Source organism: Nycticebus coucang, chromosome 1 (genome assembly GCF_027406575.1).
Source record: "Nycticebus coucang isolate mNycCou1 chromosome 1, mNycCou1.pri, whole genome shotgun sequence".
In the NCBI taxonomy this organism is placed as follows: Eukaryota; Metazoa; Chordata; class Mammalia; order Primates; family Lorisidae; genus Nycticebus; species Nycticebus coucang.
In genome coordinates this window covers 140,566,567-140,592,609 of record NC_069780.1, presented here as the reverse complement: position 1 = coordinate 140,592,609, position 26,043 = coordinate 140,566,567, and the positions used below count along the sequence as shown (strand labels likewise).

The window sequence follows — 26,043 nt, the reverse complement described above, 5'->3', positions numbered from 1 at the left end:
TTAAGTGGGAAAAGAAATCCTATAAAAATTGATAAATAAGTGACCACCATAGTCTTTAAAACACCTCTATACAAAGGGGGAATGCGTTTACTTACTATAAGTAATAAGAAAAGTGGAAATCTCATTACAGAGTGCATTTAAACATGACAGAAATCATAGTGTCTTAATCCTGCCAGATTTATAAAAATGAAGAGGATCTAATAATTAAGTAGGTGACGAGAGGACAGATCAATCTGGTTTCTGTGCTATAAAAAAGGTACACAAACCCCCAGGCATGTTAATTTTTGACAAATAAACCATAAACCGTGACAGAAGATTATCACAGGAGACCTCTGGTTCATTTTGCATGAATTTCCAGATGGAACTCCCTCCACACTCTTCAGAAAGTATTAATTGAGATTAGGATGTGAGTGATCATCTTTTTAAACTTTTATTCAAGTAAACAGAAGCCTGTGTTAGTTATGAAAGCTCTGTTAATTAAAGAGCTAAAACTAAAATTAGTATGTTTTCATCTAACACCTGGGTCTTTCTCTTCATTTTAGAGTTGATTGCCATGCAGGAAACACGGAGATTTCACTCGTGGGTGTTAATTCCCTTCCACTTGGTGTTAATCTCTGAGCCTTTAGGAAATAGTGTCGGTTTTATACTCCCACATTTTGTTTTATAAATTTAGTCTAGTAAAGGAAAGAGTCCTTTGTTTTTGAAATTAGTCTTAGGCGAAGGGATAAAAGTCAGGCTTATTAATCTTTCCTGATCTTTGCTGTACCATGTGGTAATACTGCCTAGTAGACATCTCGTATAATATACAATCTAATTGTATCCTGGAAAGTATGATGACATGCATTGCTTTCCATACTCTCTAATACAATACAGATTGGAGACTAAAATTATCAAGTTAATCTTTTAACATTAAACTAAACTAAAGGATTAAAATGAGTACCACAGCCTGGAGCAAGGAAATATATTTTCACATTACTGATTGTCATACTTATTTACAATTTACCTGTTTGTGGAGTTACTTAATTTTTTTTCCCTTTGTGGTAAGATGGAGGTGATAATATTGCTCTCCCTTTCCTAGAAGATGCAGAGTTTTACATTGTAGAAATTACTTTTACTTCCTTTGGAAATACAGAGCCCTTGGATAATTGCCTTGGGTCTCTCCTAGTTGCTAGTTACCATTCACCAGGTTAAATCTCAGAGTTTAGTTCTACAAGGAGATTACCAGATTTGTCTGCTTGGTTCAGGTTGAATACTGATAGGCAGTAACCTCCTAGTTACTCTTTCAGAATTCTTTAGTTGGTTACACCTTACTGGCGTAGTCCAACTTGTTTCAATATCAACTAGAATATATAATAGATCACCCCAGTGACTCCAACAATTAAATTAAAAAATTGACTCCCTCTTGGTACATTTGTAATAGCCAAGTTGATATCAAAACTTTACATTCTTTGTTGTTATATTAATCTATAAATTTTTGTGAGTGGTGTAGAAATGATGTTTTTTCGTCAATCTCTTTGTGTTCTATGTTCCCATTAGATATTTTTCCCTTCTTCCTATTTCATTTAACGTAGCACTGAGCTTACCACACACAGGGCAAAGACTCTTCAAAAAAAGTCTCATTGCATGGCGAAAATGTAGACTTATCTTCAGATGACATTTTATTGGTAGCTTCTGCGAAGAAAAGACAACATTGTTAGGAGGATCCAAATTGCATTTGTGTGATAGCTTTCTTGAAAAAAGGACATGATCTCTCTTAAGTACTGCGTATAACATATATAGTAACTGCTGATGTGCCGTTGTCATGGTAATGAAAATGCAATGGTCCTTTGTGCTCCATTTGAGTAAACAGACACAGACGACTTAGGGAACTTTATGAGACGTAAATTATTTCTGGTCCATGGCTGTACAGAGTACTCGGCGCATTCTTGTTTAAACATCTTTCTAGTTGTGTGTTTTCCAGAGCGAGCAAATGTAATTTATGCTTCAGAACTAATAAGAACATGTCTCCTCTTGGAGTTGTTCATTCATCTGAAATATGTTCATTGATACCCGAGGGAAAGGAGAATTAATGAATCACAAAACAAAATCATGGTGGGGGAAATTGTGTCCCTCACTCTTTCCAGAGACTAGTTCCTGATAATTGCTATTAAATGGACTGAATAATTCTTTTAAAATTATATCTTTTTCTTACATGTTTAAATTGAAGGTGTTTAAAATATAAAGCATAGGCATGCATTTTTAAATTTTTAAAAAGTAGCCAAATAAAATAGGATCAACCTGTGGCCATTTAACACATATCATCTTTATTAACATATCATTACCATTATCTTCTTCATAAATCTTTAACATTTTAATTGTTTAAAATATTTTTAAAAAACATACAACCTTGTTCTCCCAATCTCTTGTATCTGGCATATTTACACACATCTTATTTTGCTGCTTCTTTTTTTTTTTTTTAACATAATTGATTCAATTGTACTCCAGTCATGGTGCAGAAATGTAAATTGTACTAAAGTCTTAACATAATAGTAGTTCTGTGATTTTGCCACTTGAATTTTGCCTGTACTGAAGGTAACTTCCATGGCAGCCTATTCTATTTGCCCTTGGTTAAAACATGATTTTTTTTAAAATGAGCATCTAATGGTGAACTTTCTCTAATTTAAATGTTATGATTTGAATTCCCTGACTTCAACTTACTGTGAGTGCGTCTCTGATCAATTTTGTCCACTCTTGTCTCTTACGTGGTGAACTACAAATTATCTGTGTGTGATCTTGCAGTATTGCTGTTTATAAAGTGTGTTTTTCCTGGTTTGCCTCTTGGCTCATTTGCCTGTATTTGTTTTCACAATGTCCTGTGACTTTAGAGACACAGTCTTACTCAAAATCACTGGTGAAGTGACAGGTCTGCAATGCCAGAGATCTCATGAAATTTGTTATCTCGTGTCCTCCTGCCTTTGCGGTTGTATTATCTCTGCTTCCGTATTAACTCATCTGAGACCCTTATAAGGACCCTAATTCATAACCAGAGCCCAACTCAGAAGCTACACGCCCAGTCATTATTTGGAGATAAAACCAATCTGTATTTGGAGATAAAGCCAGGAAGAGTCCTGGCTCCTGACAGCTTTGCCTTTAAGACTCGGGCAGACAACTTTATTCTTTGCCTTGAAGTTCTATCACTAGTGGAGAATTTCTCATTCTGCCCCCACTGTCACTGGCCAGAGCTGGGCTGCAGGCTCAGAAACTCAGCGAGAGGCTTTTCCTGTAACACTTCATGAAGCCAGGTCATGTCAGAGGGCAATAACTCTTAAGAGATTCTGAGCATAGATCTGTCACTTTCTTTTTTTTTTTTTTTTTTTTTTTTTATTGTTGGGGATTCATTGAGGGTACAATAAGCCAGGTTACACTGATGCTACAGTTATTGGCCACTTCAGGCTTGATCCAGCCATGAGCCCAATGATCCCTTGGGAAGAAGGGATGAGTAGAACCATTCCCTGGAAAATGATAGAATATGCAGAAAGTGTTTAGGGTGCTATGAAAGTCACCACAGGCTCTGTGCCACGTTGGAATTCAGGCCCTTGCAAAGATTGTTGGCTCGGGTATGAGTTTCAGAGGAGGGTGTTTTTCCTCCTCCCTTTCTGTTTTTATTCATTTGAATCTGCTGAGTCTGACCATTGTAATTATCCCTGGTATTCATTTTGTCAACGTGTATTAGTGAGAGATCAATAATATGGATCAACCCATTCACTGTCTACTTGTTTGGGTGTATTGATTCAGTTTGAATAAAAGTCAACCTGCTGTATAATGTTTGTTTACCCTGACCCTTACCAAACTTTTGCACATCCTCACAGACTATGGTTGTGTCAGGGTTTGACTAAAAATACTGGGTTTCCCACGTTAACAGTACTCCAGTGTTGGCCTAACCTAAACTCATTTCTCAATAGGACTGATGGACGCCGCTGGTCGTTGGCCTCTCTCCCCTCCTCTGGCTATGGGACAAACACACCCAGCTCTACGGTTTCTGTAAGTGCCTGACATTTTTTTCTCTCCCTTGCAACCGCAGAACTATTCCGCAGGCAGTGTATTCTCTGAGTGTTTCCTGGTAGGGAGGAGAAGATAAATTTTGCAAGTCTGCCACTCTGAGTAAGTGATGTATCAAATAATGGCCTGATAAGCATAAAAAGGATGTACCTTTGCTGCAAGCTTTTGAACTGTGGTGCATAAGTTGAGTAAGCTCCAGGATTTGCAAGTTTGGAGGAGATTGGGATCTTTCATTCTAAAACTGCTTGGTGTAGTTTGTGGGGGGAACCCCACAACCTGGTCTTATTACTTTGGTTCCATGCCAGTGATATTAGTACTGAAAATGCCATTAAACTTTGATGGACTGGGTCTTTTTCCTTATGTGGCTTATATAGAGAATTGTTTGTTTTGTTATCTCTCTCCCTCCAAGGAAAAAAACGGCAAGCCTTAAATCAGCAGTTCTCAACCTGTGGGTCTCAACCCACAGGAACTATCTTAAAGGACCAAAGCATTAGGAAGGTTGAGAACCACTGCCTTAAATTATCTGTGCCTTCTAGGTCAGAACTTTCTTTTTAAGGAGAGATTAAAACACTTAAAAGAAGGCTAAGAAAAATAAAGAGACAAGGTAGAACCACGAAAATAGAATAGAGGGAAAAGGGTACTCTTGACCCAGACCATACATTTCTACACAGGGCCTAGCAAATACTGGAAACAGTTCAGCAGGTTAAATATATGCTGGTTTTGGTTTAAACTGGTGATGTTGTGGGCTATGTGTATTTGCATATTTGCAGGGCTTTAGAAACCAAGTTCATTTAGAAAGGTCCAGTACGCTGTAGGCGTTCCATGAATGAGGTGATCTGGTGATCCGGCTGCCCTTGCACCAGGCAGGAATGTAGACCTCTGGCTCGAGAGGCCTTATGATTCATTTCCTTCCTCATTTTGTCAAAATCTCTGGTTCATTGTGTAGGGATATCCATCTATTGTATTTTTCACAGCTCCCAGCACTGTGGTAAGCACATAGATTCAGCCACTTAATAACACTGGAGTTGACAAGAAACTGTAGTGATATAAACTCTTACTGATACCACTCCCACCTTATTATGTGTTCCCAGAATTCTAATTGTAATGTGGCTTTTCTGGAGCACTTTTAAAACCAAGTTGTTAAAATCTGCTGGATTATTTTTACCCTCTCCTTGTAATATTTTATTGAAGAGAGGTAATTTATTTGTCTATCCATTATTCCATTTTGTTGTGATACATTAATTTATTATCCATTTAACAGCATCCTAACCTTGAGTAACTTCAGTGATACCTCAACCTCACATCAGAAAGGAAGCTTAAAAATTCTGAATGACATCACTGAACTAAGTTGTCACTAAATAATAGCAAAGTTGTTCTTGATTGTTATGTCAGCAGCTGTCACTGGTCATTTTAGATGTGTCTCCTAACTCCAGAGTCTTTTTTATATTTCAGCTGTATCACCTTGTATTGCCTTTGGTCACATTTTATTGTAGCTTAGTTGCAGAAATCTCTCTTTTGCAAGAAAAATAAAGGAGAGTAAAGAATCTTCTTTTCATCTCTAATTGTAAATCGTACACCATCTTTAAAAGTGAGTCTATAAAGTGTGTGTCACAAAGAATCGGATCACATTTTGGACAAATAATTTTTTGAGTACTTTTTACAAGTACATACAAGGTGGGCATGAGTTTAACTAATATGCATTGGTTCGTTGACTCCTAGACACATACCCTGTGATGTAATTGCCATTGTTTTCCTCATTTTATGGATCAGAAATCTAACATATAGAGAATTAACTCAGACTGTTTACCACCCCCTTATTCCATCAAAAGAATACAGTAAGTTGTCTGGGCCCCAGTCTCTTGGCTCTTTTTAAGGAATTTGGATGGCCTTTCTGAAACCTTGTCGTTAGTCAAATGGAATTATTGCTTCCACATTTGCCTACAGAAAAAGCCCTATGAGACAATTTTTAGTCATACACATATGTGGGGTCAGTTACATTCGTGAACTCATCCTAGGAAGAGTGTTGCGTAGCTCATTGCGGAATTGTCACTAGAGTCACCTTTGAAGTATTCGCCCTCAGGAAGCTAGGCACAGACACCTGCACCTAGTCTAACCTTCAGAACAGTTCTGGAACTCTTTTCTGGAACGGCCACCAGAGCTCTTGTCATACAAGGCCTGACAGTTCAGTCCACGAACTCGTCCTAGGAAAAGTGCCTTCGTGTCTCATTGCTGAGTATCACTGTAGTCACCTTCCAGGTCCTCCCCTTGGCCATCTGGTAACCGTAGTGATATTCAGCGATGAGGTATATAGAGCACAGCCTAGTTCTTGAGGGACTTCTCACAATGGTAGTCCAAGGACACCTTGACCCATCTCTTCAGTAATGGTATGAGTTCTTGGGGACAGCACTTGCATTCCTCTGTTGTCCTTAGCAGCTTTCCTCACTGGCTTTGGAGCTGTCCTCTGGCTTCCTCCTCTCCACAGAAATTGAACTTGTACTTCTCCATTGTCCAACATGAGTCCCCCTTTGGGCCCTTTGAATCACCCCCAGGCCATTTTACCAGCCAAGGACACTTGTTCCCACTGCTCTAGTCTCGTCCTGATGTCACTGTGGTTTGACCCAGTTTCCATTTACACTTTGCTTATTCCAACTGAGATTGGAATGAGCAATTATTCTCTGAGGGGTTCTCTCCCCAGAGAAGCTCCTTGCCCCTACCTTCTTCAATACTGTGAAGGCACTAACACTTACTTACACCACTGCATCCTTGAGTTTATCATATTATCATCACTAAAAACGGGCTGCATTCCTTGTAGAGTTATCTGGCTATGTATATTATACAATCACAAAATAGTCCTCAGATTTAACAGCTGTTAACATTTTGTTACATTTGCTACAGCTGTTTTTAAAAACATTTTATTTCATTTAATGAAAAAATGTTGAAGAATAACCACCGAAGCCCCCGTGCACCCTTTCTCCTCCCTTCCTTCTCCCTTCCTCCGCAGAGAGACCCCTCTCTGATGCTGGTTGATATTGTTCTCATGCAAGTACAGACCCATAATATTTTAGATGAAACCCTGGAGCCTGGTATGTTTTGGAATGAATTTTCACTTTTACAAAGGTAACACAATCCCTGTACAATCCATGATGGGACCAGCAGCTCATAGTCAAATATATTGATATTTCTACAGCAAGCTGAATCAACATTCATGCTAAGTGGATTAAATAAATATTTTAAATAGCTTCTCACCAGTTTAGTTGGTGCTTTGCCACCACAAGAGATCACTGTAAATTTATGGACAAACTTCTGGGTTCATAGGTTTTGAAATCTTGGCTACAAGATTGAAGACATTTATTTGCCTTTGAAACGTGTTTATAGATTCTTAATTCTGTTTTTCTCCTTGCCAATTTCCTTATCTTAGCTTTTATCACCACTGTTTCTCTCCTGCATTGATTTTTTTATTATTGTTTTTCTAATTTCTTGAATTGACTTAGTTCATGTGTTTTATTTCTTTTTTCATAGTGAAAGTGTTTTAAAGCTGTGCCTATAGTTTCTAAATTGAGCTTTTGTTTATCTCATAAGTCTTTCTAGTAATCTTCTCATTTTAATGGTTTATAAAATAATCATATTGCATTATAAAATCCTTCTTTGTCACACAGTAAATACTTAGTAAGGCATTTTAGAATTTCAAGTTGTAGGGGTCTTTATAAGCTTTAGTTATTAATTTCCAGTGCTGCTGCATTGCAGTGCTTTGGTATTTATGAAGGATGCTTTTAATGAGAGATTAAAAAAAAAAAAGGCTACTAGAACTGACATTTTCAAATGAGTGCTCTCTTTCAAAATATACTTATTCTGTGTTTCCTCACATTCAAAAATATCTCCATCTCTCTTATTAGAATTGATCAGAGAGTTTACCTCCCACTAACAATGAAAACAAGTAATTTCTTTGTTTTATAGTTAAATAGAGTAAAAGCAGTGTTATTTAGCTGTTCATCTTTTGTACCTTGTTCCTAGTGTTGAGTGACAATTTTCATCTTCATCCTCCTCCTTTTCACCCATGGCACATACTGATAGTAATTGCATCAAAGGGCAGCATGCATTATAAAAAGAAGTTTCACTACCCTGCTTATGATTTCACATCGTATAATTTAAATATGGTACCAGGCACAGTGGCTCACATAGGTATTCCTAGTACTCTGAGAGGCTGAGACGGGTGGATTGTTTGAGCTCAGGAGTTCAAGACAAGCCTGAGCAAGAGTGAGACCCCATCTCTTAAAAAAAAAAAAAAAAAAACAGCCAGGCATTGTGGCCTACTGCCTATAGTCCCAACTACTTGGGAAGTTGAGGCAATCGGATCAATTGAGCCCAAGAATTTGAGGTTGCCATGAGCTGTGATGCCAGGGCAACATGAGACTGTATCAAAAAAGTAATAATAATTTAAATATATGACTTACATAAGAGTCACAGCGTTTGATTGTGAGCACCAGGAGACCTGGGTGACCATGCTCAGTTGAGAGCTCGCCTGTGATATAATGTGCTCCAGTCTCACTCCACTGCGTCTTTCTTGTTTTGCCTTTGACTGGGTCCTGTCCATTTTCAGAGCCTGGGTTTCCTCCCAAGAGTAAACTGTGCTTTCAGAAATTGTCTTGTAAACAAATGGGGTGGAATATGGAAAGCAATTTGACCTTTTAGAGACAGCGTCAATGTTCATTTAGGTCATAGTTCTCATAACTGTAGCATGAAAAGGAAATTATAAAATGGTTTATCTAATAAATCACCCATGTTTAGCGTCTTGGTCTCCTGTTCATTTGAGGAATTTCTTTTCGAGGTAGTCATATAATCTCACTTTGGTTTGTTTCAGTCATCCTGTTCCTCCCAGGAGAAGTTGCATCAGTTACCATACCAACCAACGCCAGATGAATTACATTTCTTATCGAAACATTTTTGTACCACTGAAAGCATCACCACTGAGAACAGATGCAGGAACACACCAATGCGTCCCCGTTCCCGAAGTCTGAGGTGCGTGGACCCAGCTGAAAACCTTTATGTAGCTGGATTAGCTGTTTTTAACAATTTTGAGTGAAGACTTCTGGTTCTTTGATTTGTATATCATACATGTGTTAATTGATTTGTGAACTACTATTAATATAGCATGGTTTTTCAGCCAATGCATGATATTATTATAATAATTACCATTGAAAGGAATTTTACTATTTTTCTTGTAAATTCTCACAATTCGCTGATAGTAGTGATCACGACGGCCTTAGTTTTCCTATTTAGGAAAATTTCCAATTGTTGGAACTTTCAAGGCAATCTTGTTAGGTATTCAGTGGAATATCAAGGTTTACCAAGAAGGGTTTTGACTTTGTGCTATTCTTTGTCATTTAGTCTTATAAGATACACTGGATTATTGCGGGATATGTTAGAATTTCTCATATGTGTGATGAAAGACCAGACACTGTATTTATACCACATGGGTGCCAGTCTCACTTTTATTAAAGGACATCTGAGGATATCTGGTCCAGGAACACAGAGATGCTGAAGTTGCACAGCTACCAGCATATACCACTAGAAAAGAACACTCACCTGCTAGTGAAATAAAAAGAAAATGCTTTGCATTTATACATAATACCCACCTCAGCATCCCCAGTAAATATCTGCCAGGCTAGAAAATGGATTTCCATTATGACACCTGTGCCATGGAAGACACTCAGACCTCTTCAGGGGTGTGTGGCAGAGCGCAGGTGTATGATAAAAGTGTGAAATTGCACTGCTAAACATGTCTTAGATGTTGCCGTTTGCAGCTACCCTGTTTTATTTCACATTGTAATTAATTAATTGGTTTCCAGAGTTTACACAAGCTCATATTGCATGCAGAATGTAATCTCAATTGATGTACATTTTCAGAAACACGGTTGTATTGTAACTGTAATAATTTTGTGGCATTCCACTTCTCGAATCCTATTCAGAGCATCTTTGTACTTGAGGTGTACATATGTGTACTAACGACTGATTTTGTTAGTTTATTACCTAGTATACTTTTCTTACGATGATTGTGTGGTATGTGTGATGCACCCGACTGTTTATAAATAAAAAGCTTATTTTCATTTCATGCTGTGGCAAGTTTAAAAGGGTAATTTGCTTTGCTTGCAGCCCCGGACGTTCTCCCGCCTGCTGTGACCATGAAATAATTATGATGAACCATGTCTACAAAGAAAGGTTCCCAAAGGTAATGAATTGAATTTAAGATGCCTAGCATCTGAATGCACAGGCGACGTAGGTCAGAGTCTGAAAGGAGGTTTTGTTGTGGGAAGTGAGGATCCAATGCAATCATGAATTGTATAAAAGAGTACCGTGCACAGCCTTCTTAGAAAGAGAAGGTTTCTTCCAAAACGTTATCTGATAGCTGCCAAGAATTAGCTGCTTTCTCTGTGGGAGAGTCTAGCTCATGTGCTCCCTGCACTGGGTGGGCTTGGGGAGGTGCTTCAGGGAGGCCTGTGCTGAAAGGCCTCGACACACTTCATGTCCCTGGTACTGTGTCCTGAGCCTGCTGCCGTCTTGTCAGGCAGAGACTGTTGCTCACCCTCAAAAGCCTATATATTGATGTGTCACAAATGTTGTCCTTTGGGGGAGTACTCTTTCTTTTACACTTCATTTTTCTTTTCTGTGATTGCCCATCTCTTTAGACATTGTACTTTAAACTTTATTAATTTGGAAGAGAAGGCGTAATAGCAGGATTCTCCAGGTAGAACGGCAGAAGGAATTTGAATTGAGCCAGAGAGCAATTTGTGAGGAGTTGTTGCCAAACCTCTGGCTAGAAGGACCTGCACTCCCACGGCGCCCCTTATCTTACCTCCTTTCCACGTCATCTCTCCAAAGTGTTTCCACAAACATTGGAGAGGGCATCTTTGTGTTTTTCTTGGGCCTCCTCCGCCACTTTTGTTGCCCTAACCAAGAGAACAAAAGGAAATCTTTGGTTTCATAAATCAGGAGTAGAGTACTTATTATTTGTAATGAACCCAACATTGATGTCATTGATTACAGCTGTTTTAGCTATTTATCACATGTCCCTTTCTCACTGGGGAAACAGACACGGACTGTACCTAGTTAATGCAGGGCGGGACGTTAGAGGGCAACAGGAAGCGGTGGGGGGGGGGAGTCTCCCTGCATGTGTAATTAACATGAGCAAGGAATATTGATTAGGCAGTAGGTGATCGGAGAAAATGAAAGTTGAAAAGGAAATTTTAGATTTATTTTGCCGAGGGAATTCCCTTGGCCTTTTGTACATTATGGTGCTTTTCAAGCAAATGATATGGATGATATAAGAGGCAGGCTCCTGTCACATCAAAACCTAGCCAAGAAGTAAACTTTTGGCTCCTTCTGTGGAACTCTAGCAACAATCCTGATTTGGGGGTTAAGTAAAAACATAAATATTTGCTATTTTTGACAGTCTGTCTCTGAAGGAGCCCAGGATCTAAAATGAAAGACTATCAATTCACAGGTACCAGAATGTTTATTGCAGCCCAATTCATAATTGCTAAGTCATGGAAAAAGCCCAGGTGCCCATTGATCCACGAATGGATTAATAAATTGTGGTATATGTACACCCTGGAATATTATGCAGCCTTAAAGAGAGATGGAGACTTTACCTCGTTCATGTTTACGTGGATGGAACAGGAACATAGTCTTCTTAGTAAAGTATCTCAAGAATGGAAGAAAAAGTATCCAATGTACTCAGCCCTACTATGAAACTAACTTATGGCTTTCACATGAAAGCTATAACCCAGTTATAACCTAAGAATAGGGGGAAGGGGGAAAAGGAGGAGAAGAAGGGGAGAGGTAGGCGGAGGGAGGGTGATTGGTGGGATTACACCTGCGGTGCATCTTATAAGACGCTTACGAACTGCTCCTTATATGTGAAACTTAGTAAATGTAGAATGTGGGATTACACCTGCCGTGCATCTTACACGATGCTTACAAACTGCTCCTTATATGTGAAACTTAGTAAATGTAGAATGTAAATGTCTTAACACAATAACTAAGAAAATGCCCGGAAGGCTAAACAACAACAAAAAAAATTCACAGGTGTCATTTGAGCACTTTGAAGCAGCTTACAGAGACCATTTAACATTTGATACCACAAAGGAAGAAGGTTCTTAGCCCTCTGAAATATTTATTTTCACTTTGTACCTCTATTCTTAATTCACATAGTGAGGCTGCTGCTGCTGCAGGGGTTTTCTTTCTTGCCTTTTTTTTTTTTTTTTTTTGGTGTGGCTGGGTTTGAACCCACCACCCCCAGTATATGGGGCCGGTGCCCTACTCCTTGAGCCACCTGCGTAGCCCCTAAACTTTATCTTTTAGACCACTTCTGGCTCCACAGCAAAATTATGTGGACGGTACAGCAATTTCCCATACACCCTTGCTCCACACAGGCACAACTCCCCAGCAGCAGCATCCTTCTCCCTTACCCTCCGACCCCAGAGGTAGGTGAACCTGCATCGATGTATCATTGTCACCTACGGTTTGCAGTTACGTTGGTGTTCACTTGGTGTTAGGCATCGAATGGGTTTGGAGAAAGGTATAATGACATGTATGCACCATTATTGTATCCCCCAGGAGGATTCTTTTAAATACATGGAATGTCTTCTAAAAGTCTATTTAACAACTTGTAAAGGTGTTTGAAAATGCTAGATAGATGAGGTGGTTGAATTGCTCCCATGTGTGTTTCCCTGCATTACATCTGTGTGTGTGCGTCTTCTCCAAATAGGCTACGGCTCAGATGGAAGAACGCCTGAAAGAAATTATCACCAGCTACTCTCCAGATAACGTTCTTCCCCTGGCAGATGGAGTGCTTAGTTTCACTCACCACCAGATCATTGAACTGGCTCGGGATTGCCTGGATAAATCTCACCAGGGTCTCATCACCTCGCGATACTTCTTGGAATTACAGCACAAATTAGATAAATTGTTACAGGAGGTAAGAACCACACACCACATAACATTTTCTGATGTGTTTTACGTTTCCCCTGAAAAAAAATTTTTTTTTTTTTTTTTCGGAGATCATTTGCTTACAAATTATAACCATGAGTTGGAGTTCACTTTCCAGGAGAGCAAAGAAAAAGCAAAAACACTTACCTGATTGCTACTTACTATAAATTGATTCTAGTCATTATTTATAGTAATAGAAAATTAATGTAATAACCTTTACACAGGAACTTTGGGACCTGACAATCTATGACTCAAGGATAAGTGGATTAGAAAGAATTTTGAAGCAGCGATATTTTTTTCCCCCTTTAACCATAGTGTTATAAATTGCCTGAGCATACGTGTATTATTTGATGATGCTATCTAGTTCTAATATCTGAAAAAACTAAATGGGAAATTGCTGGCTTCTTCCGGGCTGTGTATTCTATTAATGGACATGCATGTGGTGTTGGGTAGTACACGGCATCTTATATTTTCATTAACGTCAGTTCTTTTTCTAGCAAAATGTCTGATTTCTGAAATGATAGATGAACACAGCACCTGTCTGGGCCTAACGCTTGCTTGCCTAGCTCCAGATAACACCGAGGACAGGAAGAGAGTGTGTATGGGAAATGGAATTGCACGCATAATGGTGCACTTCCCACTGAAACTGACCAGCCAGAGCCACCAAGCAAAACCTATTTAGCCGATGTATTTGGATATACTGTGTTTTTGTATCTTACAGGGCATAAATTATGCCCACATAAACATAATCATAGGTGGCTTTCCTAAGCATTAATATATAAATAATTGTATAGAACTGAAGGAAACTATTAATACTAGCATCATAATTTTCAAGAAATATACCTGTCCTTGCCTTTAGAGAATATAATGCTAGGCAGATAAGAAGATCCCACTTTGGTGGGCAGCCTCTACTTTTCTTCCTTTTCTCATCCAAACTTTCTGTTCGTTGTCCCCATTTGTCACAATGCAACCCACTGCAGTCTACTAAACCAGCGCCTCTCAGGCTGTCCTTGGGGGGGATGGACATGTTTCCAGGTTTTGTTTTTTGTTAATTTCTAATTTGACATAAACCTATTCTCTCCCATAAGTGAGATGAGTTTTACAGGAAAATGATCATGTCTTTGGGTGTCCTGGCAATGTAAACTTGCTTTAAGAGTCACTGAACGCTTCTGCTCCCTGACCGTACTCATCACACTCTGATAGCAGACAGTTCACGATTGGCTCTGATCTGTGGACCACGTTCTGCAGAGCCCCATGACTTGCGTATAATGTCTCCATGGGCTTTGTAGACCGTGTCTGCTCTATTCACCTCATGCACATGGTGCATGAGGTGAATAGTATTCTAGTATTTGTGAATAGTATTCTAGTATTTGTTGAATGAATGGCTTCTGACACCCTCGCACTAAGCTCACTGATGTCCTGCTTACTGTCAGGTCCACTGAGTACTTTATTGGAAGATTATTGCCTCCTCCCTCTTTTAATCTATTCTCTTATCCTTGGTTACCCCTCTGACCATTTCTTGTGTGCCTCTTTCAAGAGTTTCTCCTCCCAATCATATTTTCCTTGTTTTTTTTTTCTTTTTTGAGACAGTGTCTCACTCTGTTGCCCCAAGTTAGAGTGCAGTGACATCATAGCTCACAGCAACCTCAAACTGCTGGCTTAAGCAATCCTTTTACCTCAGCCTCCCAAGTAGCTGGGACTACAGGTGCCTGCCACAAGGCTAGGCTAGTTTTTCTGTTTTTAGTCTCCCTCTTGCTCAGGGTGCTCTTGAACTCCTGAGTTCAAGCAGTGCACCTACCTCAGCCTCCCAGAGTCCTAGGATCACAGGCATGACCACTGCACCTGGCCCCAATCGTTTTTCCTGTGAAGTCGGTTTTCCCATGATCTCATCTCACTAGTGATCTTGGTGGCTATCTTGGGTTAAAGTCCTGTGGACTCTGATGGCTTCCAGTCCATATCTCAGACTGATATCCCCCTCTCAGATTTCAGTTTCATGTGTCTGCTGGCCTCCTGGATATCTTTCCACCTGATAGCCTGCTGAAGCAGCAGAATCAATCTGTCCAGAACAGACTCTGCATTTCCTCCACCACACCTGCCTCTCCTGCATTCTTTGTCCCGTCCTTGGCTCCTCCATCTGCTAGAACTCTGAGTCATACTAGACTCCTCCTTTCCCTTCAGTGCACAACTGGTAGACCTTCACAGTTTACTTCCTAAATATTTCTGCAACTCTTTCCTCTTATTCTAAAACCACTAGCTTAGCTCAGATCCTCTTCCTCCCTGGTCTGCCGCCTTCCAGTCCTAACTCCTCCGATACACACTTATGTAGCAGCAAGGGTATTGAACACTGTTCAGTGGTGCCATCCTGCCTACAGGTAAAAACATAACGTGGCCTCTGCCTTCCCTCTCAGGGTACTTAGCCACAGAGCATTGTAATGCTCTCTGTGGGTCTCCCTTTACCTACAGACATTGGGCTCTGAGGAACAGAGGTCATCTCCAGCTTTCTGGAGCCGAGCCCAGTGCCTGCTATTTTTCTGTTCCTTGGTAACTGTGGAAGGGAGGGAGGAAGCAAGAAAATACATAGCTACCTGTGCCCGTGTATTTGATCTATGACGAGGTATCATCAAATAATCTAATTCTGCTGTTGGCTTTGTAATCAAATCAGCTTCTAGAAAATGCTGGAAACACTATGTATTTTACTACTTATGAGAATACCTTAAAAACTATGTTAAGTTAAATGATGTACTTTTGAATAGGAGAGTCAGACAAGAGGAACTCAGTATGGAGCCTCTGTGAGATTCTCCTTTCTTAATTCCACAGTTCTGTCCCACGATATTACCATAATTACCAGTATTTTTCAGTGCTTCATGGGCTCTCCCTGAAAAGGGTAGAATTGATACATTGAAACCCCTCACTTAATTTAATTTTGTATGACAGACTTGGCAGATTCTTTCCTTGCAATTAAGAAATAATCTTAAAGTTTTAAAGGTCATGAGAATGGGCTCTGCTGCATATAATAGATGAAAAATTATTGAATTTTAGAGAAATTTCTCTTTTGGCCAGAGAAGCATGTGTGCTTGTGGCATAAAGGTCATTACTGAGTGTGAATAAGAATACTTTATCTTCACACACAAAAGTTTCCTGGAGTCCTTTTGTAAAGATTAAAACAACCTTCATCATCACATTTACAGATGCTTCCAGAGCTTGGAGCTAATCTGTTACAGAACTTGCCTGTTTTAGAAAGAGCTGATTGTGGGGATTTCCTCTGGTTTTCCCATCTTGCGGTTAGTCAGTTCCCCACTGTGGTAGTCTCTGCTTCATGGGCCTAGCTCCCGCCATTTTTCTCATTGTTGTCTTTTGTATAACCCAGCCAAGGTCCGTAAGGTTTGAACAACTTGATTTAAGTGATGCTTTTTTGAAGTTCTGAGGTCCAGGACAATTGCAGATGCATGCATTTGCGTCCCCATTCTTTTTTTCGCTTAGATGTGTTTAGCCAACCAATATACATAGGAGGTTCTAGACTACTCTCAAATCTCTGGATCTTGGCACTTTTTATAGTGGCCAGATCTTAAAATATAGATGCAGACATCCATTACTTTTCCCCCTTTGGAGCTTGCTGGTAGCACCAAGAAAATAATTTATCTTCTCAGGCTAATTGTGTCGTTTTGTTTGGTGATATTTTAGCAAAGCTTTTCCTCCCCGCACCCCCCGCTTAATATTAACAGGTAAAGTATTATTTAATGTAACTTGTAGTTTTCTCCTTGCTTGTGGCTGATAATTCTTCGGTGGAGTAAATTGGGTTGAACTGATTATTTCTATGATTTTTGAAGTAGAATTTAATCTTAACCAACTCTTAAGTTTTTTAAGCTGTACAGTTGTCATTTCCTTTTGAAGAAACCACCAAAATATGCTCAGTCTTTTTAGATTTTCTTTATATTCCTGAATTTATAAAACAGTGATTTTATAGTAAGAAGAGGCTTCAGTATTTAGCCCAAATTGTCAACTACAAAGTTAGATGGGGTTTTTGCTTTAAGGTTTTCTGTTGGGTTTGATTAAGAAACGATAAAGAAGATATACAACCATAATTCCTGGCAATCATTATATTTTCTGAAATTTATTTTTCTTGTAAAACAAAAATTGGGAAGAAAATTTAAAGGCAGTTTCAATATTTGAGATGTTTCTATGTGGATGTGTATGTATGTAATGTGCTAGCATCCCTACTGGTTACTAGGGCCTATAGTTATAGTTACTAGTTGGAGTTCTGTGAATGCATTGTATTCTGCAATTATTCACCACTGGTAGTCCCCCCTCCCCCCCCCTTTTTTTTTAGTATTTGCCATTTTGCTTTTTCCTGTTTCTATACCTATGCTTTAGAAAGTGGCCTTTGACTTGATGGCTTAAAATCAGTGGATTTATTAATGCTAAGTGTGGTCACTTTTTGTAAATTTGGGCCGCACTTCATTTCTTGGAGGGGGGAGGTTGGTCCTTGTCATGATAAAGCACCTTCAAGAATGATTGTAAACATCTACTAAAGTCTGTGAAATTATATTATATTGTAAAAGCTTCACCTTAATATGTCTTTTTCCTTAAATTTTAGAGAACAGTAAATCATAAAAAGTTAAAAATTAAGAATGCCTAAAAGTGAACGTACATAGAAGTTTACATTACTGTATTTAAGCCTCCCTTGATACAGATTTACCTGAATTCTTCAAGAAAATAGCATTTAAAATTTACATGACTATTAACAAACAGCTTTGCTCTCAATATTTATTGTGCTTCAGCAATATATAAAGTAAAATTGTTAATATTTTAAGTCAGTTAAATTATACTGAGTTGAGTGCCCAGGCATTATTTGCTATGTGAAATTGAATACATACGAATATATATACATATATGAATATATGTGTACATACATGCATACACATGTATACATACGAACACATATATGCATATGTATCGAAATATGTGTGCATATATGTGTATATATGTATACATATGAATGTGTGTGTATATGTGGTGTATGTGTGTATATATATGAATTATGTATATGTTCATAATTATACACATCCAAGTACAGGTTGAGCATCCAAAATCCAAAATTGGATTCTAGATACATAGAATCCAATATATATCATTATGTATATGCAAATATTCTAAAATGTTCCAAAAACTTTGCGTGTATTTTAAAAATCCAAAACACTTCTGCTCCCAAACATTTTGGATAAGGGATACTCAACCCGCATAAACATTATCCAGCAAACATTTGAAATAAGTATTTCACATTTCTTACATGTGATGAAATAACTAATTTATATGCTAATTGTATAACATAGAGAAATATGTAGTGTATTTCATGAACGTATCAAATGTCCAGCCTAACAAAGTCGGTCCTTCACTACGTTAACCCTTACATATATCTCAGGCGTTACATCTGGAAAATTAAGGTTCTTTGTCAGCTTCCCAGCCTACTTGTACCATGACTTAATGTGTCATAAACTTTTAATATGTGGGTATCTCCTTTATTCATGAAGCCCTAATAAGGGCTCTTATTCACATTAAGAGCCCTTACATTTGATTTTTAGCATAGATAATACTTCAATGTTTTGCAACTAAGGTTTAGCTAGCGAAACTATCTTGTACATACAGACGTTTAATAGCCTTCATTTATATACAGCTACTGCCTATTTATGAATCTTTTAAGAGTATTTGCTGAATCCAATTTTTTAATATTTGCAATTATCTAATTAGCATGCTTTGGTGATTTTTTTTTCCATTGCTGGGGCAACTCTGTATCATTCTTTTCATTGCTTTTTCATAGGCTCATGATCGTTCAGAAAGTGGAGAATTGGCATTTATTAAACAACTAGTTCGAAAGATCCTAATTGTTATTGCCCGTCCTGCTCGGTTATTAGAGTGCCTGGTAAGTCACCCTTAGATGTAACCACCTTATTTATTGTTAACTGGGAAAGCAGTAACCATCAGAAAGCTCTTTTCATTTGGTTTCAAATACCAGCCAAATGGAAAGACAGGAGGAACTACAGCTTGTGAATGTTTATGATGACATCCGTATGCGATCCATCCTCCCTTAGTTTAGGAAAAAGTTCTAGGACTGGTGTTGTGTTAAGTGATTGTCATATCACATTCTGGTCAAACTTGGAAGATTATTGTGAAATAATGTCCTTGACCTTATCTCAGCTTAATTATTTAATGTCATAGCAAATTTAAAATGCTTGCTGTATGTCACTATTTTGGAAAATGCAGAAAGAGAAATCAGAGATAGATTGGTTTTATAATGTGGCGTGTTAGAAAATAAGTGTTATTTAGTAACCCATTTGGGAAAATATAGTAGAACCCCATCTAAATTAGTTCATTGTAACAGTTACTTTTTTGGCCAGTGATAATTTTCCTGTTTTAAAGTTTTTGTTTTATACTTTTTTTGTTTGTTTGTTTGTTTGTTTTGAGACAGTTTTTGTCGTGCCAGGTAGAATGCAGTGATGTTATCATAACTTACTGCACCCTTAAATTCCTGGGCTCAAGTAGATCACCCTGCCTCAGCCTCTTAAGCCAGTGGGACTAACAGCATGTGTCGGGATGCCCAGCTGATCTTTCTCCTTCAGTGGAGATGGGGCCTTGTTCTTGCTCAGTCTGGTCTCAAGCTCCTGAGCTCAAGCAATCCTCCCGCCTCAGCCTTCCAAAGTGTTAGGATTAAAGGCGTTAGCCACTGCACCCAGCCTATTTTGTGAAATTTTGATTGAGATTTCAGTCAAAACCATGAACAAATGTGAAACTTTGAACTTGAGCATTGTTTTAGGGGCTATTAGTATACATCAAAACTCACTTTTAAGTTCCACTAGCTGAAAGTAATCATAACAGGAACTGTCGTAGAGCTTTTCAGAAATACACACACACACATACATAATCCATATATGTTTGTAGTGCTTTGGTTTTGCCCTTATTTTAATTAACGTTCATAAGGTTTTATAGTCATGAGATAGTTACAGCCCCGTAAACATGTATCAGTGCATAGTGAGACACAGCACAGGAACAATGTTGAGGAGAAGAGTAGGGAGCTGGAGAGGCAGGGGAGGGCTTTCCACCAATGGTGGGGTCCTCTAGAATCACAGAATCAAACACCTGATTTGGCATTGGGTGTCTCCAGAATAATCAAGAAGAAAAAATACTTTGAAGGCCTGTAGGGGAGAACTAGGCAACTGGTGAACCCAAGTAGAAGGGAACGTTCTGCTGCTTCTCATGTAGCTTTTGAATTATGTACTCCATGCTCGTACTTCCTGCGGTTGTTTAACGTAGGGGAAATGTCATTTAGCATTAAAACTGGTTTCTCTGGACAACAGGAGATAGGCTAAGGGCAGACCTTGACTTAAAAGGTAAATAATTTTTTTTTTTTTATAGTAAGCAGTTAAAATCAAAAGAGAAAAACTGAAACTATGGTCTCTCAAAGATAGAAGTAAGTGACCTTAACAATGGCTTGGAAGTGTTGCTGCTTTCAGCACTATGTAAAGCTCTGGTAAACTGAGCTTCAGAGTATTAGGGGATGTTTCTCCAAACTACCATCTCATGCCAGGCTTGCTCCATCAGTCACTATAGGTTTGTACATGTATAAAGGTCACCGAGTGTTTACACTGGGTTGGTTTTTCTCCATTCGCAGTGAGCCGCCTTATATGGCATTTAGAAATTCTCGAGTAATGCTCAGGTGAAATGCTGAGATTCTCAAGTTGCCTATTTTGGTTAGGCATTAATCAGAATGAGAATGATGCTGGGGGGCAGGGGGAGTCTAGAAATATAACTGAAAATAGCCACTGTGCTTTAAATCTGTTAGCAGATAACTGCGCACAAATCCATGGCATCTCTGTGGGCATAGGGGAAGCACCGAACTCAGTTTCTCCTACTGTAGTCTCACACATACTCTGACACCGGCTAGGTGGGAACCTCACATGTAAGCCAGCAATTCATTCTGCAGCAGGTGCCAGCGGGGTGCACTCCAGTCCCATTCCAACCCTGTCTACCTGGAGATAGTTTCAGATCTTACAGGTCAGGGGTTCAGTCTTAACAAGACTGCCTTCCCCTTGCTATGCCAATCTCAAGCCCAGGCTGCTTATCTGTGCGTGTGACCAGTCAGCTATACATTGGGGTTCCCAGGAAATTCTTCTTGGGTTCAATTAATTTGCTAGAGTGGCTCACATAACTCAAGGAAAAACTGATCTTTACCAGTTAATTATGAAATACATTACAAAGGATACAAATGAAGAAATGAATTGGGTGATGTGTGGGGGAAAGGGTAGGGAGTTTCCATGCTTGCTCTGGGTATGTCATGTTCTAGAACCTCCTCCATGTGCAGCCATCTGGAAGCTGCCCAAGCCTAGTTCTCTGAGGTTTTTTTAATGGGTGTTTCATTATGTAGGCATGATTGATTATGGGGTGTCCAACCTTATTTCTTTTCTGCTGCACACTGGAAGAAGAGTTGTCTTGGGCCACACTAACGGAAGATGATAAGCAAAAAAAAAAAAAAAATCCATGCATATTTTTGCAATATCCAAGACCACAGATAAGCAAAAGCAGTCCTTAAATAATCTGCATGTGGCCAAAGGGCCATAGGTTAGATACCCCTGGGCCATTGGTGATTGACTTAACCTTTAGCCTCACTCTGAAGGTGAGAATAGGGCTGAAACTCCCAACCCGCTAATCAGATTGATTCCCCTGACAACAAGCCTCACTCAGTTCTGGAGTCTTTAGCCACCAGTCACCTGATTAGCATACAGAAAGACACTCACCACTTTGAAGATTCTACAGCTTTTAGGAGTAGTATACTTAAAAACAGGGATGAAGACCAAAAATATATTTCACAATATCACAGCAGCTAACTAGAGTGATGTTATCCTGGAAATGTTTTATTACATACTAGATGCAACAGCCAAAAAAATAAAATACATAGGAAAAATGTATTCCCAAAGTTTTACATAAGACAGAAGTAATTGGAAGCTTTTATTTCCTCCCTCCCTCCTTCCCTCTCTCCCTCCCTCCCTCCCTTCCTTCCTTCCTTCCTTCCTTCCTTTTTTTGAGACAGAGTCTATTTTACTCTGCTCAGGTAGAGTGCAATGCTGTCATAACTCACAGAAACCTTAAACTCTTGGGCTCAAGTGGCAACCTCAAGGTCTTGGGCTCAAGTGATCCTCCTGCTTCAGCTTCCCAAATAACTGGGACTACAGACACCTGCCACAACACCCAGCTAATTTTTCTATTCTTAGTAGAGATGGGGTCTTGCTTTTGCTCAGACTGGTCTTGAACTCCTAAACTCGGAGGATCCACCTACCTCGGTCTCCCAGAATGCTGCTGTTTTTCTTTTTAATCTTTACCTTTTGTGACTAATGGTATCTTAATTGTAGAGTTAACTAATAAAAATAATTTAAAGTTTTCTTCCTAATATTTTTTGACACCTCTATATTAAGGGAGTTTCCTTCCAAACCTTTGAGTAAATGTATTCTAACATTATTCCTTTTGTGACTGGTTATACAGAGGGAGAAAATCAGCCTCAAATCTTCTGGATGAAAATTCCCAGATTTTAAAGCTTTGCTAAAAAAAGCACAATTATAAATCAGACCTGTTCATTTTCAATGAAATAGAGCTTTTGAGTGGCATTATACATGGTACTTTCAGAGTTATATTATAAGAGAATTAGAATTGATTATTATCTCCGGGTTATGAGTACATAAATGCATTGGCTTAAACTATAAATAAGTTTCACATATAAAGTAATAATTGTATACTTTTTAAAGCCATTTTTCCCTCTTTCTGTACAAATAACCTGCATCCATGTAAGAGATCTAACAATAAAGTTCACAAACTCATTCTAGAAACTGTTACATACCTCATCTGTGAATATCAATATGGTCACCTTCAACATACTCCCCATGAGAAGCTATGTACTTACACCAGTGCCCATTCCACCCTACAAAGCAATTTTGAAACTTTTTCTGGAATGACCATTAGAGCTATTGTTGTAAGGCACCCCAAAACACGCAACAACAATAATGAATGCCACTCAGCAAGACACTGCCACCCATTGACATGAACACAGATATGAGACACTGATATAGTAAGGTTCTGAAACCTTACTGAGTTGTTTGTACAGTGCTGCCAACCTAAGCACCTGGTTGGAAGTTTGCGAATTTAATTAGTGGACCTCATATGATGACAGCTCTGATGGCCATTCCAGAAAAAGTTCCAAAATTGCTTAGAAGAATGGACTAGGTACTGGTGTCAGTGCATAGCTTCCCAAGGGGAGTGCTTCAAAGGTGACCATAGTGATATTCAGCAGTGAGGTACGTAGCCCTTTTTCTAGGATGAGTTTGTAACTGTGACTGTCAGAGTTCACATATCCAGCAGTCTATTGTGAGTGGGATTTATGTAATAAAACCTCAGACAGTTTTGGCCCAAAGAAGTATTCATCTGTGTTGTCTGCTAGGAATTTGATCCTGAAGAATTTTACTACCTATTGGAAGCAGCAGAAGGCCATGCAAAAGAAGGACAGGGTATTAAAACTGACATCCCCAGGTACATCATTAGCCAGCTGGGACTCAACAAGGATCCTTTGGAAGGTGAGTACTTTGGTTGGGCTGACCTTTGACCTGCTTACATGCCGTGGCCTCATAGAAGAACTTTATGGCAAATCTTTATTTTTCCTCATGTTTCTGCTCTGTCTAGTGAAAGTCCATATTGGGGACAAGTTATGATTTGAAGGAAGTAGCCATAAGTCAAGTCCAGAGGAGCAGATGAGCGTGACCCATTTTGTGTTCACCTAGAGGATGGAGACAGGCCTGTCAGCCTGAGAATGCCACAGTGTCCCAGAAGGGTTTAGATTTCAATCTTGTCTTGAGTATTTTTTCTCTTGCAAAGCTCAGTTGGGCTCTTCTTGAGAGTACTTTTAATTTTAAAAATGTTGCAAAAGAAATTATCATTAATTAAGTTGACATTTAAATTTAATTTGGGAGTAATGCAACTGATGGTGGATTACATTAAATTGAGTGCAACATTGACGGGTATCTTTTTGCTTATTTGTGTCACGAAGGTATGAAAAATAGTAATACACGAGACAGCCAATGAAAAAAAGAAATTTTTAAAGCTTGTAAAAGGATTTATGTTGATTCAAATTTTAAAAAGATACCGTTATATTAAAAACAAAATCGGAAGCATCCTGTTAGTGGATTTCTAAAAATCTGATATTGGCAAACCAGTCCCTCCTGAACTCGTCCTGTTCCTTTTTTTTCGAGATTATTATTTGTAACATTTAGGTTATATACTGCCCCAGAAGAGTCTAAAGCTATTGTTGACTCCTTCATTCAAAATTGTCTTCTTGGTTGATTAAATTGAATTTGCAAACAGTGTTTATCTTGCTAAATCGCTTATAATGGGGGTAAACGCTGGCACAGAGAATTTTCCCTGTAAAGCCGGGGCGCCTGCTGCTCTCTGCCCTGCTGGCCTGCTTTCCCTGGCTTTGTTTGCTCTTTCAGCCATCGTATCTTTGCTCCTAGGGAAATGATGCATGCATCACTGTGAGATAATGCCAGATAAATTTATACTGTACTGAAAGCAATACCACAACAGATTCATCACTTATCAAAGACTGGCGGCTGCTTTTCTGAAAAGTTCCCTGGGGAGAGATTTTTTTTCCCCCCATGGCTTTTAAATTACCATCTTTACCTTTTTGAATCATGAGTCTTCAGAAATGGTTTAAATCAATGAAATAAAAAGAGCAGATGTTTAATGGTATTTAGATGAGTTTTAAAAATCACTTCAGGCATTACAGAATGATGCCTTAGCTTGCTGCTTTAAAAGCTGACTCTTGGTTCCATTCCAGTGCTACCCACTGCTTACAAATAATATGTATTTCTCAGATAATAGTTACTTAGCAGAAATTCTATTGAGGATAGAACCATATATATATATATATTTTTTATGAAAATAGTTGGAGTGGGGGAAGCTGTCAAAGTGTATTACAGTGACTCTAAATGCCAATGGAGTTAAGGTTGTGTCAGCTTGAATGGTAGTGTGAGTGAGTTGTTTACAGTTTTCTTACCTTGTAGAAGGTATCACTGTAGGCTGAACTTTGGTAGGTGAATAATCTGGGGCCTATTTATGTGCCTTTATAGAGGCTTTAAAAAATTAATGATCTTTGACAAGTTTGGAGTTTAGTCATATAAATTAATCACTAGGAGTTGTGGTTTCTTTTAACTCTTTTAGTACTTAATTTTTTTAATTCAGATCTGAGGATAGTTTTTCATCTCTATGTTAACACTTAAAATTTTTGTTTAAATACTACTAAAGTTTGCCCATTTCCTGGAGAGCCCTTCCACCTGAATAAATTTTAGCTCACCTCCAAGTCCATAAATTTAAGGTGCCAGTCATGGTAGATATGGGCACCTTTTGAATGATGCCAATAAAGTTCATAGTTTGTGCTAAGTTCATTTTTATTGTGGAGTTTTGCCAATAGGTAAACAGGGAAAGTTAGTGACAATGTTCAGCTATTTCAGAATCTAGAGTTTATACATTTTATATCTAAAGGCAATATTCCAGTGTTGTTTTGCTTCTTATCTCTCATGTGTAATCTGTACTCTGAAGAGAAGCTTGTATTTATAAGAACATGAACACAAGAAATAAAAGCCTAGCAAATAATTTATATGAATACAAAGATATGTAAGTAAACACTATAACTTTTATTCTGCATGTCCAATTTAGAGAGAATTCTTTCATGTTCTTTTTTTCTATAAACAATGTTTTAAGAAAAAATAAAAAGATGAAAGTGAACAATAATCAAATTAGCGTTTTCTTGTTACATAAACTCAAGGATGCATTCGAAAGTGAGTTGAACAATTAGACACCTTTGTCACTTTTAATTAGACCACCAGGGCGGTACTTTAAGCTAGTGTCTATCATGTAGCATCCAGCCCAGGCTTGACTACTTTACCCAATGTAATTAATAATAGTAAGTAATCAACATTTAATGAGGCT

The 26,043-nt window shown here is 38.6% G+C and overlaps 1 protein-coding gene across 5 annotated transcripts in view; it reads left to right on the top strand.

The window, feature by feature from the left end:
* The window catches only part of MAST4 (microtubule associated serine/threonine kinase family member 4), a 442,299-nt gene that overhangs the window by 359,831 nt on the left and 56,425 nt on the right, over nucleotides 1-26,043 (top strand). For all 5 annotated transcript variants that reach the window (XM_053589500.1, XM_053589491.1, XM_053589506.1 and 2 more), the window contains 6 exons: nucleotides 3,942-4,020; nucleotides 8,897-9,054; nucleotides 10,189-10,264; nucleotides 12,803-13,012; nucleotides 18,839-18,940; nucleotides 23,501-23,633. In XM_053589500.1, the coding sequence (XP_053445475.1) occupies nucleotides 3,942-4,020; nucleotides 8,897-9,054; nucleotides 10,189-10,264; nucleotides 12,803-13,012; nucleotides 18,839-18,940; nucleotides 23,501-23,633 (758 nt within the window). The remainder of the gene's footprint in view (nucleotides 1-3,941; nucleotides 4,021-8,896; nucleotides 9,055-10,188; nucleotides 10,265-12,802; nucleotides 13,013-18,838; nucleotides 18,941-23,500; nucleotides 23,634-26,043) is intronic.